The following is a 14,468-nucleotide window of genomic DNA, read 5'->3' as shown; positions in this document are numbered from 1 at the left end:
GCTCAGCTGCTCACATGGATGGAATAAAATTACTTAGCTTTTTTCATAGACACTTTTCAGTATATTTCCCTAAGAACCTTTATTTATGTGCCTTTAAACTCAGTTTTATCTATTTGGACTGTAATTGCATGCATAATCACACAGCCTGCAATCAGAGCAGGTGGAGGTAACACTCCAGTGTAATTGGTTTTTTTTTTTTGGTACCAATGGCAGGATCATCAAGAGTTCTCTATTTTGCTTTCTGTGGACGTAACTGATTTATTCTTTTGTGATCTTTAGCCAAAAAAAATAAAAATAAAAATAAAAATAAAAATAAAAATAAAAATAAAAATAAAAATAAAAATAAAAATAAAAATAAAAATAAAAATAAAAATAAAAATAAAAATAAATTAAAAATTCAACAGAGGAACATACAAAAATCAAACATGTTACAGAAATCTCTCATATTTCTCATTCTGCACCACAGAATTTTTTTTTTTTTTTTATTGCATGCTCCTGTGATTATTTCAGTTTAGAATCAATCTTAGGGAACCCCTAAGCAGCAGCAAATTGTTTAAAATACTTTCCACATCATGGCAGCATTATTCCACGCAGTGGTAATATCTGATTAATCAGAATAACTAAAAAAATTCAACAATCAGCAGGGATTTTCTAATTAAGACTCTTCCAGTGTAGTGAATCAAATAAAAATTTATTATAAAAATAACTTGACTGAAACATAATAGAAGTGTGTAGGAGGGAGAGGGAGGAATGTGGTTGTGGGGAGTGGGGGGTTTCGAAAATCAAAAGTATATTAATATTTTATTTCTAGAGTTTCCAAAGGTACAACTTGGCCATTGTCTACAATGAGAGACCAAAAATAGGAGGAGTACTGAGAGTATTCTCTAAGAAGCATGTTCCCTTTGGAAGTCACTTATGGCCCAATTTTGCCAAAGCAGAGAATCTTGGGGTGACATCCCAAGTCTGATACTCAGTAGATGGTGACCATCCATCTGGATGACTTCTCAGGACAGACAGCCAAAATTCACTCATAATTTTGAACAATTTGAGCTGTATGAATCTCTATGAGCATCACAACCATTGCTCCTTCTGCTACCTTCACATACTCTAGCTTCTTTTACTCTTTGCTTTGCTCTCTGGACTTTAGTATGTCTTTTCTTCTACTGACTGTGTTTTAAAAAACAAACAAAATAAAACAAAAGGATGTCTTTGTTGGCCTATTACAGAGGCTTGTTACAGTCAGAAAAATGTTGGTGTGGTGGCAATTTTTTTTTTTTTTATTAAACTGCAGACATAGAATACTGAATACTTAATAGAATACTTAGCCAAGTCTCACATGAACACTTACAGAATTGCAGTGGATGAAAATAAGGATAATAGATAACAATTTTTATAAGTGAAGTAAAAGAACATTCTGTAATACACTATTGAGTTCTGAAGCTTTTTCTGTAAGTATAATAGTAATTCTGATGACCTGTACATGATGTTCCTTGCAATGTCCCCATTCTCTAAGAATGCATCAGTGTGGGCAAAATAAGCCTCTATATTTTAAAATATGGGCTCAAAAAAACCCATGGACATGTCAGAGAACAGTGTATGCGACAACATCCCTCTATCATTTCCTGATGATTAGCAGTCATACACAGTGTTACTGTACACGTATAGGAAGCTTCCCAGACCCAATTTAGGCAAGATGGGAGACACAACATATGAAAAAAAAAAGATAAAAAGCATGGATGCTGTGTCCAGCCATCACAGGGTATCTGTGCACACCAAACAAAACAGGATGAATGCTTATCTCTCTGAAGAGGGAGTACATGTAGCAAACAAAGGGCAATCAAACAGGGCAGGTGGCACATCTGTTTTGCTCAGGAAAGACAAGAGCAGGGGGAAAGCCAAGCAAGACTGGTGAGTTTGGGACTGGCCTGCTTCCTTTGATGGATACATGTTTTGGGTAAGTGGGAGTTTGCTGAGCCTACTCCAAGCATTTGCCAAGCAATCTTACTTACACCTTAGCACCTTACAAAGGCACCACCCTACAGTACAGTAGGGGGACAGCAATCTTAGTCACTGGAGCAAAAGACAAGCTAAAATAATACAATTTTTTAAAACTAGCATGGCTCAATGTGCCAGCCAAATTCCAGAAAGAAACAGTGCTACTGGCCAGAGTACAATATATGTGATAATAACATGTAATAAACCTGCACAGGGACAGAGAAGTCTCTTAATTCAGACTGACACAATCCAAAGGGGTTGTAGCTAATGCTCCTCTGAAGAGGAACTGGGAAATAAAATCCTAATACCACAAATGGAGAAGGCAAATCAGACAACTCTTTTTGTTCAAAATACTCCTAAAAATTAGAGATATTAAACTCAAACAAAAAAGAAAAACCACCCTACCTCAGTGTTTTCCACTTTTTCCAGGTAATACCAGAAGAAAATGTATTTTAGGCCCTTTTATGACTGACTTTTTTGTTTGTTCTATGGTATCAAAGAAATTATCCAGTTGTGCCACACAAAATATAGGTACAACAAAAGTAAGGCCTGCTGGGGTCTGGAAGCAAGATCGCTTTGTATCAGTCTTCTGGAAGAATTTTATGAGTTTTTGTATGGAATTGCTTTGACAGACAAGAAAGCAAGTCAAAGATCATAGAAAAAAGCAGACTAAAAATAGTCTCTGTCTCCCAAACCACTGTCAGAACAGAAGGAAGGACTGTATTTGCCAGGATGCCAGACTATTCATGATGGAAAGGAATGTCAATTACAGTATTGAATATCATAACTAATAAACAATTTTAAAAGACAGCAGTCCACAGCAATCTCCCAGCAATCACCAATGACAGCAAGACCATGAGCAGAGAATAAGACAATTAGAGCTCTCCCTGTCATCACCATTTCAGCTTCACTACTGCTTTCATTACTACCATAATTACCATTTCCATTGTCTGGCTAAATTCATGCCTTACCATGAGAGGTGCACAATTTCTTATTCAGCAAGCCTTCCAGTCCAGGATATTTTCCTTATTGCAATGTTTCTATGGAAGCTGGCTGACTACAAGGCACCAGCTCTTCTCCCTGCTTCCAGCTGCTAAATCTAATTTAAAGATGCTAAAAATAAAAAAGACTTACATGTAACAGAAAACAGGAGGCTGTATTTCCTGCAGGGAGAGCACTTAATCAGCAGTGAGATGAAAGAAGGTACAATACAATAATTGTTTCACTAGTATTTTTGCCATTTGCAAACTTTCTAGCAGTACCTACCCCACTATCAAAATGTTTTGACAATTCTTTCCTCAGTAGATATTGAGATAGCAAGTATAGGAAACATAACATGGAGAAATTTCAAGTCTTTGGGCATCCAGTTTAGCTATGGCCCCAGTGACTACCATACTGGACACCCAAGGTTATTTAGAGTAATTTACAAATTCTGTGATGGGCCGGCTGGGTGCAGAGATCAAAAAAAGTACAACAGGAAACCAAAACAAATTACCAAAGTAATAGGGAAATTTTTCTTTAAATATATACATGATGCATATAAAATCCTTTTTTTTTTCTCTGCAAAGCACTTCATATTGATATTCCCACTGTGTGATCTCAGAGCCTCAATTTAACCAAATATCAAAAAGAAGTGGTTTTTAGACTATATTAGGAAATATGATTACAGGCTCACCTCCATGAAGGAGCAGAGAGACAGCAAGTGTGGGAACCTCAAAATCCTACTCAGAGAAATCCTCTCCCCAAACCCTCCCCTGAAAATGAGACCATATGCCAAAGTCAATATTATGGATTTTATTATAATGAGGAATGTAAGGTAGAAAAAAATAGAAAAGGGAGTGGGGGCAGTGGAGAAATCAAGTAGAAAATAGTCACCACCCGTGTATCTAGTGATATTCTGTTGATCCTTCCTCACCCTAGGCTTGGTGGGGGTCCCAAGGTTGTTCTAAACTTTTCACTATTTATACATCCTAGGAAACGAATGAATTAATGCTCACTGACTGCAGAGTTGTCTTATTCTGTAGGCTAAATTATTTCCTCACCTCTAACACTTTTAAGTCCACATGCTTATTCTTTCTCTTATTTTGAGCTGGTGCTCTGTGAGTCCATGGTTGCAATCTGCCCCTGCCAGAATGACCTTTTAGTGCATCTGAGATGATTTTAGCACAGTTATCAATCTGGCTTTCCTTGTGGCTTGTAAATCTGGAATTGTCTCCATTACCAGCTATAGACTCTCCTCCCCAAGCTTTCTTAACATGCCCCTAGCTCTGAGATAACACCTGGACAATAGTATCCCCTTTATCTTATCTCAAGTTCTGTGGTGGCTTTTCAAGTTCAAGCCCCAGGTATCCAGCCATGGTGGTTTGGGTAGGAACAAGTGCAGGAGACCAGAGGGAAAATGAGATAAAAGGCATCTATAAGTTGGCATTTTGTTCATATACTGGTCTGGCCACACTCCGCACCTGATCAGCACAGTCTGTCCCACATTCTCATTCAACTCCATTTCCAGCTCTTCTCATGGGTGAGTGGCTCTCTCCTCTGTGGACCTGTGAGCAAACAGAAATCCAAGTGCAGTAGCTGGGGAAAGACCATGGGACATCAGGGTTGATGCATCAGGATGGCAATGCCTGGAGAGACAGAGAGTGAGGATTTGTGTGGGTGTGTGTCAGTGTGTCACCATTGACTGAATGTCAAGCCAGACCAGGCAGCAAGCAGGAGATGCTCAGGAGTCAAGTGTTGGCGTGGCCATAGGTGTAATCCAGGTAACCACGGGGGTCGAGAGGGTCTGAAAGTTGGCCAGCAGAGGACCAGGAGCTCCAACCCAGCTACTGGAGAGAGCCATCTACATCTGTGTGTCTGTGGATGAGGGAGCTGGGAAGCAAGGGGATCCCAGGCTACCTACTGGGTAGACTGGGAGTCTAGGACCAGAGTGATCCACATTGACTTACATATCTATATACTAATATATTTTATACTAATGGGCTTTCATCCTCAGCAGCCAGTGAGGGGAAGAGGATGAGGCCATTGATATTCCTTGTGTCTGTCTGAGTGCTGCATTTCCTTTCTGTTTCAGTCTGTGTGGGTGCTCATGGATAATAGGTATAGATGTATTGTGTGCATGTGTGCCTCTTGGGAATGCTTGCTCAGCCCTGCTGTTGCTCATTCTGAGGTCATGGAGCTGCAGCAGGAACATCTGTACTGGCCTACATGATTTAGCAGTACTGCCAGCACCTTTTGTGGAGATGTATATAATTTCCTAGATCTTGAAACATGTTCCTAGGTGGCAAACTTACTTTTCCAACATCACACAAATAAGAAATTAATTAAAGATTAACAAAATAGAATAAACCCTTCATTTAAGAGCTCATGATGCCTGCCGAATAGCAAGCCAATAAATGCAATCTGTAACAGAACTAACACTATTTAAAATTCTTGCTAAGTGTGTGGGTTCATTCATGCCTGTACTAGCTACTGCCCATAATATCAATACAAAATCTTGCATCTAGACTTTCACTGAAGTTCAAAACAGTCAAGTGATACACATCAGCAGGAGTTTCAGCAACTGTAACTCACAATAAAAAGCAAAGCCCAGTCATTTAGTTAAAGAGCTGTGGTTCATGGCTCTCATTAAAGTGTTCGCATGGGGAGTACAGACAGTAAAATGACTGGCATGAATCATTTCTCCTGAAATAGTATCAGTCTACAACTTCCTCACGAGAGGAGGCAGAGGGACAGGCACTGATCTCTTCTCTGTGATTACTAGTGACAGGATCTGAAGAATGGCCTGGAGTCGTGTCAGGGTAGGTGTAGGCTGGATATCAGGAAAAGACTCTTCACCCAGAAGGTGGCTGGGCACTGGAACAGGCTCTGCAGGGAAGTGGACACAGCAGCAGATTCAGGAAGCATTTGGGCAATACTTTTGGGCACATGGTGCAATTCTTGGGGCTGTCGTGCCTAGGACCAAGAATCAGACTGGATGATCATTGTGGGTCCCTTCCAACTCAGGATATTCTGTGATTTTAGGATAAATGGGGGTTGGTTTAGCATCCTTGACACACATGATCTTTAGAGACATTGGTTAAACAGCCAACACGGGTCTGAGGAACTCTTCATCACACAGTATCCCCACAGTACCAGGCACGTGCATTTCAGGTATTCAGGTGTTTCACTGCAGCTCACAGCTCCAGGCTAGGTAAAAGGCTGGTTTCCCAAAGCCTCTCTTTTAAAAGGCAGCAGCAGTGCTACCTGAAGGGCTCCCCAGCCAAAGCCAGACAAGGCCCCTCTGCTGAAGCTCGGGGAGAGGAGAGGTCTCCATAGCAACAGGGGCCCCAGCACTCTCACAACCCCTCTTCTTCAGCCTTTCCTCAAATTCAATATTTCGTCCAAGGAGAATTGCTTAGACGTTCAACAGAACACACATAAAAAACCAAAAGCTTAACATTTATTCCAGGCAGACTTTACCAAGTTGCATCCTGAGCTTAACTGCTGCACAGTCCAGGACTCCTGAGGCTTAGAACCACCCATACAAAACCACAGGGGAAAATCATTACTATAATGTTATGATACTGCAATATGTTATTAGTATGCAGTTAGTATTACATGCAACTACCACTCATATCATCATGTGCCTGATGCTTCTTTTTAAGCTTGATTTTCAATCACTTTTTGCTTTGCCAAACTTTATTTCAGCTAAACAACAAAGTTAATCTATGGAAAGTGCCTGGTTTAGAAGATTTCATCTATGACACTCCTAAGTGTGATACAAGTGAAACAAAACATCATCATTCCCACCCCCAAACCTTTTCATTTCTTCCTCTCAGAGGACTCTCCCCTTTTTGTAGGCTGTCTTACTTCAGGTTTGTACCCCATAAGGGATCTATCCCTTTAAAAATTAGTTGCTGCAGCAATACCATTTTACATCTCTCTGCACAGATATCAAGACAAGGAGAAGATCAGGTTCAGGGGCAAAGAGAGACTGGAAAATCCTCATGAAAAGGGGCAAGCCTGTTCTGAAGGACACTGGGAAGGCAGCAGGGGTTCACTTTGCACTGTGATATTGGATGCCTCTTTCAAAGCACATAATTTTCCTTCAAAGGGTGGCTAGAAATGAGGAGGTAACCAGTCTAACCCATGGCTTTCCAAAAAGTGCTATAACAACTAAAATAGAGTTGAAACTTTAGCAGAGTATTCTCAGCCTTTCCAGTTAAACTTCGTTCCGTACAGGACAGATTTAGGAAGACAAAAGAGCAAGCAACAAAGAGCCTAGCTCCCCAAACCTCAAATAAGGCACTGATCTAAAAAGTCTGGGAAAGTTTCCTGGATTTGGGATTATGCATAGAAAGTAAGATGCATATTCAATCTGGGGAGTAGACATTAGCACTGAGGACATCTTTTCCCCTCATGCATCAATTTTGTGCATGTGGATTTTTTTCCTAAATGACTGACAATAATTATTTTTTTAAAGAAAAAAATTTAATTTTATCCAACATAAAAATTGTGAACATACTCAAATAGCCTCAGGAGCAAATATTGATTCTCAGGCCTTGAAAATATGGAAAGAACAGAAACCACAAACCATGAAAAGGGCAAACTGAAGTTAGATATATGGAAGAATAAACTGTGAGGGTTGCCCAGGGAAGCTGTGGATGCCCCATCCCTGAAGTGTTCAAGGCCAGGTTGGATGGGGCATTGAGCTGCCTGGTCTAATGAAAGGTGTCTCTCTGCCCATGGCAGGGGTGATGAAATGAGAAGATCTTTAAGGTCCCTTCCAACCCAAACACTTCTGTGATTCTATCCTACAGTTCTACAATGGGATATAATCTTACCTAAACCTAACATGTCATGAACATTCAGTTATAGTGTCAGTAAAAGCACAACTCATTAAGCTCCTCCATTTAAATGCTGTGACCTTTTTATCCAAGTAAACTATGGGAAACCCAAGTTCAGAGTGAGAGACCCCACATCCTCATCTGCCTCAAAACTGTTTTTTCTGGTCTTTCCTTCGTTTCTCCTGAGGAGCTGTTGTCCACTGCATTTCACCCACCATTTTTATCTCCCTTTCAAACGAAGCTCACTGTGCATACTGGTTCTAAGAGTTCTTTGGAGACTCTCTTCATTTCCAAGATCTCATCCCACTGCTCGCACTCAACTGAAAGAAGCTGCAGCCACCTCTGGTGGCCTCCCCCCACCAAAACTCAGAATTAATACACTCTCTTTCTTCTTTCAAAGCTAAAGTAATAATTAGTCTCTGCAGACTGATTCCTTCTAATGGCAAGAGGAAAATACACTTTGCAGATCAGTATTGCTGTATTCCTATATTCACTGCAGAACTGATCTCAAGAATTTTATTTGCTAAAAAAGAAAGCTATTAAAAATTGACTCACTTGGAAAAGGAGCCCTATGTCATTCCAAGCTTAAAACAAAGAAAAAAAAATGTTACTCTCTTGCCATCAGCAGGTATAATGAAACAACACAGCACTGTTTTGTCATATCACAGTAAGAACTAACACACGAATTTATGCTAGTGTTCCAAGTCTTCCCACAGGTCTCAAACAGAGATCTTAAATGGGAGAAAATAAAGCCCTAACATGCATCCCTCTCACAGCTGACAAATTCTTCTGTGCAGCAGGTACCTAAATTAAATTCACAACACCAACTGTGATTCTTCCCTCTTGCAGAACCTGAACCTCTCCATGCTGTAGACTCCTGCTCATGTCAGACCCCTGCAAGTATTATCAAGACTGAGTCATATGGGTTTGCTCCATTTCAAGCTGAAACTAAAAGGAATTTCTTCCTTTTAGAGGGGAATGCTATTTTATCAACAGCAAAGTTCCTTGGGCACACACTGATGATGTGAAATGCACAAGTTGCACATCCACCCAAACCAGAAGGGATTCAAACCCACACATCCTACCCCTGAGGGGTGTGACCCCCATCTCAGGCTTTAGGGAGAAAGACAGTCTTATCCACCTCTGCAAAGAGGAACTTGGGACTCACTAGAACAAAGAACTGCAATTCTGCAGCTTAACTGAGGGGTCCACCTGATGGAAAAAATTGCTGGATGCCACTCATGCTGTAAGGACCATAGCAGAGGATAAAAGGATAACTTACTTAACAGTGTTTCTGCAAGCATTAATGTCAGGTAAATATCCAGTTGTTATCCCTTACTGATGCAGAGATACTGTCCAGCATGTGAACATGCAAAACTTCTGCCACAAATGAGAGATGTGGCTTTCCATTCAGTAGAAATTCATTGGGTTGATATGGGAAGACATGTGTAAATAAAGTTTTCAGCTGTTATGATAGTGTGTATCATAAATGTTTTAAAATAGCACTTTGGGGACACAGGGAGACTAGAAGTGAAGGCTGTTTCCAAAAAATAGTTAAAATTGGTTTCCATCACTGCAAATACATGAGGTCCACTGCTAACGTTTGTCATTGGACTAGTGTATTTTCATAATTAAAGAAATACTTAATTTCTTCCCGTTTAGTTCTTTGATAGGCCTGGAAAAGTTAATTCATCTGGAAGTTTTATCAGCCTCCCAGCCATTCAATCAGCAAATAAACTCCTTGTGACGAATGATTAAGTGATAATGTCTATTTTCTTCTTCAAATAATTTTGGAGGATCCATGTTCATGAAACTCAATCTGAACATATGACTCAAATTTATTCTCCATAAAGTACAATCAGAAAAGAAAGAACTATAATTCTGACTTTTCTCACCTAGTCTTGTTATTTTAGGACACTGTTTTGCTGGCTATTGTTTTGTGCCAGGTACTATCCAACATACAGAAAAAAGAGAGTACCTATGATATAAAAAGTATCCTTTCCCCACACTATGTGCTAAGAAGGTAAAAAGCAAGAATCATAAGAATTATCCCCAATGCACAGAGGAATAACTGACTCTAAAAGACTCAGTGATTTACAGTAATAGCCAGTAAGTGCATTGTTGACTGGGACTCAGCACTGTTCCATGGCTATGCTTACCATCTTCTTAGAAATTATATAAGTGATATTAAATATTACCAGAAGGAGATAGATATTAGAATTTACACCATGACCAAAAAAATGGACAGTAGCATTACTCAAGGTCAGGAAAATCTAAAACAATCTTTGATAAAATGAGCCAATGACCACCAGCAAATTCCTGAAGAACTCCCTAAAGAAAGATGAACGTTTTCTCAGTCAAACCATGTGTAAAGCCTTGAATGATTGAGATAGTAGTGACATTTTACTGAAATCCAGCTTACTTATCTCCCAAACAGCACTGACTGGACTCACCATAAGGCTAATTTGCCTTGTTTGGTTTTTGTTTGGGTTTTTTGTTGTTATTTTTGTTTGGTTTTTTTGTTGTTGGTTTTTTTTTTTTCCTTTTGCCAAGAAATGCACTCACATTCCTAACAAAACAATTTGATATAAGCATCAAGAAAGCAAATGTACACATATTTGTAAAATTATGTAGCAATACTTTACTACGACATATCTAATCTATGATTCTTACTGTAAGAGTAATAAGTAGGCAAGATTGCACATGGTTATACATATTTACAGTATAAAGCACTTGTAAAGGATTTATTTAAAATCTGTGGGACACAAGTGCCAAATTACTGAAGAGTGAAACAGAAATTTTGCAAAACTTGTTTAAAACACTCCATACCCCTTTTTATGTCAAAGAGAACAGACCTCATTGCAGCTGAAAATTAGCGTGTCATCAACCCATTTAATTTTTGCCCGTTTAAATTCTGGTGGAAAAGCTTACTAAGTAATACATACATCCAATATGCAAGTTCTCATCCGTGACGAACTCATTTTATAGAAGCAACTTTTACACATCAAAACTCACAAGGAGCTTGGAATCATACACCTGAGGAACCAGAAATGCAGTAAGAAGAGTCACGAAGGCAACCAATGATGCCGGTTACCTTCTGGTCTGCAGTCCCTGACCGCAAGGATAAAAAGTAAATAAATAAAAATCAACAGAGAACTCCAGCAACTCTCGCTCACCCAGCAGAGAGCCCACGAAGATGACAACCTGCACGGAGGTGGTGAAGTGCCGGTAGCTCTGCTCCTCGCCGTGCTCCTCGCTCTCCGCGGCGCCCGCCTCGCTGCCATTCCCGCCCCGCCACAGCGGCTGCCCGGCCGAGCCGTTGCTCCCCATCTCCAGCGCTCTGCTGACGGCCTGCGACGGGCCATGGTCGCTTTCATTCATCAGCACCCAGCTTCTGCCGTACCCCATGGCGATGTTCCCGCCTTCCTTGCTGCCGCCTAATAATAACACAGGTTGTCCAGCCCTTGCCTTCAGTGAATGAACGGAGCCCACAGGCAAAAAGATGCTTCTGAGGATAAAGCCCGCTCTCTGCCTCTGGGAGGCATCTTCACCACATTCCTGTATCCCGAGAAGCAGGGCTGGCTGCTCGCGCTTTCACCTTGTAAGTCATGACAGCCAGTAAATGAAACCAGAAAACAAAACAGGCTTCTCTTTCCGCTCAGCTGTGCCATAGTTTTTGCTTCGCACCGCCGCAGGTCTCCTCAGCATGATTTACGGCAATGAGCGAGAGCGAAGGGATCGCGGTCCCCAGAATCGCACCCCACACCGCGGCTCATCTGCCCGCGGCTGCCGAGGGTCGCACAGGCTCGCACGGCCATGGGTTCACTGCACAGCAAGATCGACCTGCAAAAGTGCGGGGGCACGAATTCTGTACCCTCGCTCCACTCTCAGCGCTGGCTCTGGCTTTGGTCACAGCCCTGAGAGAGGAAAAGCATGGCTTTCCCTATGGCACATCTGCTCGCGCTCTGTCCTCTGCTCCTGCCCGCTCGGCCCGCGGTGGGACACGGTGGGACACGGCTCCCTCCCGTCCCCGTCCTGGCCCCGCGCGGCGCAAGACCCTTACAAGCGCGCAGAGAGGACAGTGGATGTTCAGTGGCTGCCCTGCGCTCCCGCTATTTCTCGGGGAAATGACCTGGGGCTTGAATCGCCAGGCGGGGGGCGCTCCAGCGTACGCTGAACCGAGGCGGCTCCGGACGATCCCTGCGCATCCCGCACTGAGCGCGGCTGGCAGCGGCGCCCCTGCCCCTTCGTGTTCCCACATCCCGGGCGGGCGCCGAGCCGCTGCGGGCGGCTCTGCCAAACCCCGCGGCATCCCGGGCCCGGCCGGGCAGGAGAGGAGCCGCCGGCCCCGCGTTCCCGAGGACGGGAGCGCCGCCATCACTGAACCGCGGCCGCGGGCTCGGCGCCGCCGCCATTTCGCTCGGGGGCGTTTTACAGCGCTGTTTTAAAACAGGTCCCTAATTCTGATGACAGACTTTCAAAAGACGATGCTGGGTTCTAGATACGCATGTTACTTGTTAAAATAAATATTTTTCTAAATGTATAATTTTCCAGAAAAGCTCTTCAGTGGACGCAACAAGTTCGGGCATTGTACGGATGGTGTGCATCCATACAGTGGGAACACTTTTGCCTGTCATTTGAAGACCTCGGCGCGGTGCTAGTTAAAACTTAAGACAAAAATGTTTTTTCAGCCGCTGGCCGGCAGTCTGGAAGCGCCCCGGGAAGAGGAGCTATCCATGTGCTCAGCCCTGCACAGCAAGGCTTCCTCAGGGTCCCTATGCCCATGAGATGTGTGCCAGTGACATTCGCCCAGACTCCTGCCATGTGAACTTTGGTGATCCAGGACCGAGAGCCGTGGATTCAAAGGCATTTGCTGACCACAGGGTAGGGGACTGCCATTGTTCCATCCCACCACAGGTCCTGGAGGCTGCTGGCCAAGCCTCTGCTTGTACCTCCATGTGTTTGTGCCATTTGCAGCCTCCTCTCATTCCTCTGGGAGTTCATTGCCCCAGCCTCTTTTCTCGTAATTCATGTCTCTGGCTCACTCTGATTGTGGCCTCAGACTCACGCACCCTCCTACCTTTTCTTCTCACCCATAACTCATTCACTGTCCACCCAGTTCCATTTTCCCCCACTTTACCAGGCAACAATGAGCATCTTTCACCATGCTTTTCTTCAGCTCCTCCGTCGGTATGGAATGAAGACCAAGGAGCCAGGCAGGAGCTAATGCTTACTATCTACAGCCTACACTGTGTACCCTCTGTGTTGTTTTTTCACAGATCCCCAGAGCCAAGAAAGACTGAGCTGGCCAAAGGAAGAAGTCCTGCGGACATAGGATGGTCTGGGTTTGACATAAGAATGGAACAGAACAAAGCTGTACAATGGGGACTTTGAAGGACACTGTAGCCAATACAGAAATGTTTGCCTGATTAAAAGTAATTTAAATATTAAAATGCTCACACCTGCATATGTTAATAAGCCTAATGAAGTACATGCTACCACATAAATGACTGTATTACTCAACAATCAACTTAGACCATGCTATAGGTAACGTAGAAGGAGGGGCATCAGATTGATCAGATTATGCTGTATCTAAGGAGGGCAGAGCTGTTAGGAGAAAGACCCTAAAAGACCTTAGAGACAGTTCTCAGGCTACTCTCCTCTCCCTCCTTCCAAGTGGACATGCTTTCTTGATTGTCACGGTACACGCTAGGAGTCACATATATTAACAACAAGGACTTCTCCAGCTCTGAGGCTGAAGAAGCATTTTATTGAAAGAGTGAACCATATTTATAGTGTGGTTCACAAGTCTCGAACAGGACAGCAGTCCATTGGACAATAGAAGAAAACAAGCCCTGTCACATAGCATGAGAACTGTTCTTCAGTCAACACCAGGTGCTAATCTTTATTATTAATTCCTTTCTGTTTTTCCTGAATGTTATCATCCTGGGAAAGGCTCAGGCAGAGCTGAGAAACTGTCTCAGCCTGGGAAACCTTTTCCCAGGCATGAGAAAGAGAAAAAGAGCTCAGAGCCTGAAAAAAGGCCTAGCAAATCCTGCCCGGGCCTTCAGTGGTGTCCACACTTGATAAGCATCTATCTGCCATTATTATTATTACCCAAATAATACATTATCATTAGAGCTTTATCACAGCTAGTGCATGTATTTGCACTGTGTATTTCTCTTGCTTCAATAAATCATATTATTTGTGAATCTGTGCTCATGGAAGCTCCCATTGAGCACGATCAGACATATATTGCCAATTTGATTATAATCAGAATAAGCCCAGCTGCACACATGCCCTCTGATCTCTGGAGACCAGCTGGACTGCAAGAGGTTTTATTTTCTGCCAAATTTCATAGTCTTAACACTCAGAAGTTTTTCCCTCCCTCCTGCCCTTCACATAGGAACACTGACTTCCCCTCACCATGCACATGGGGAAGTGAAAGCACGTTCTCACAACTCAATTAAATTTTATCTGCTAGAATTAAATTTTAATGCTGTAGGATGGAGTTTTAAATATTGTCTTAAATTTTGGAAGGGAAGATTCTGTTCAGATGCAGTTTGGCATGTGTTTGTGGCAGGTGGATGTTTTCCAGTAAATCTGTGCTGAGCGTGTGAATACTCCCTGCAGTAAAGTAATTTG

At 42.5% G+C, this 14,468-nt stretch overlaps 1 protein-coding gene across 2 annotated transcripts in view; it reads right to left on the bottom strand.

Annotated features, from left to right (window-relative positions):
* The window catches only part of GPR176 (G protein-coupled receptor 176), a 32,682-nt gene extending 20,525 nt beyond the window's left edge, over window positions 1–12,157 (bottom strand). Inside the window, exon 1 of one of the 2 annotated variants that reach the window (XM_079309785.1) lies at window positions 11,000–12,157. In XM_079309785.1, the coding sequence (XP_079165911.1) occupies window positions 11,000–11,231 (232 nt within the window). In that variant the 5' untranslated portion in view covers window positions 11,232–12,157. Of the gene's footprint in view, window positions 1–2,966; window positions 3,047–10,999 lie in introns of those variants that run through there. The other variant, XM_079309786.1, reaches the window with a different exon arrangement.
* Window positions 12,158–14,468: the final 2,311 nt, after the last annotated feature.

Source organism: Erithacus rubecula, assembly GCF_903797595.1.
Source record: "Erithacus rubecula genome assembly, chromosome: 6".
Taxonomy (NCBI): Eukaryota; Metazoa; Chordata; class Aves; order Passeriformes; family Muscicapidae; genus Erithacus; species Erithacus rubecula.
This window is presented reverse-complemented; position numbering and strand designations above follow the sequence as displayed.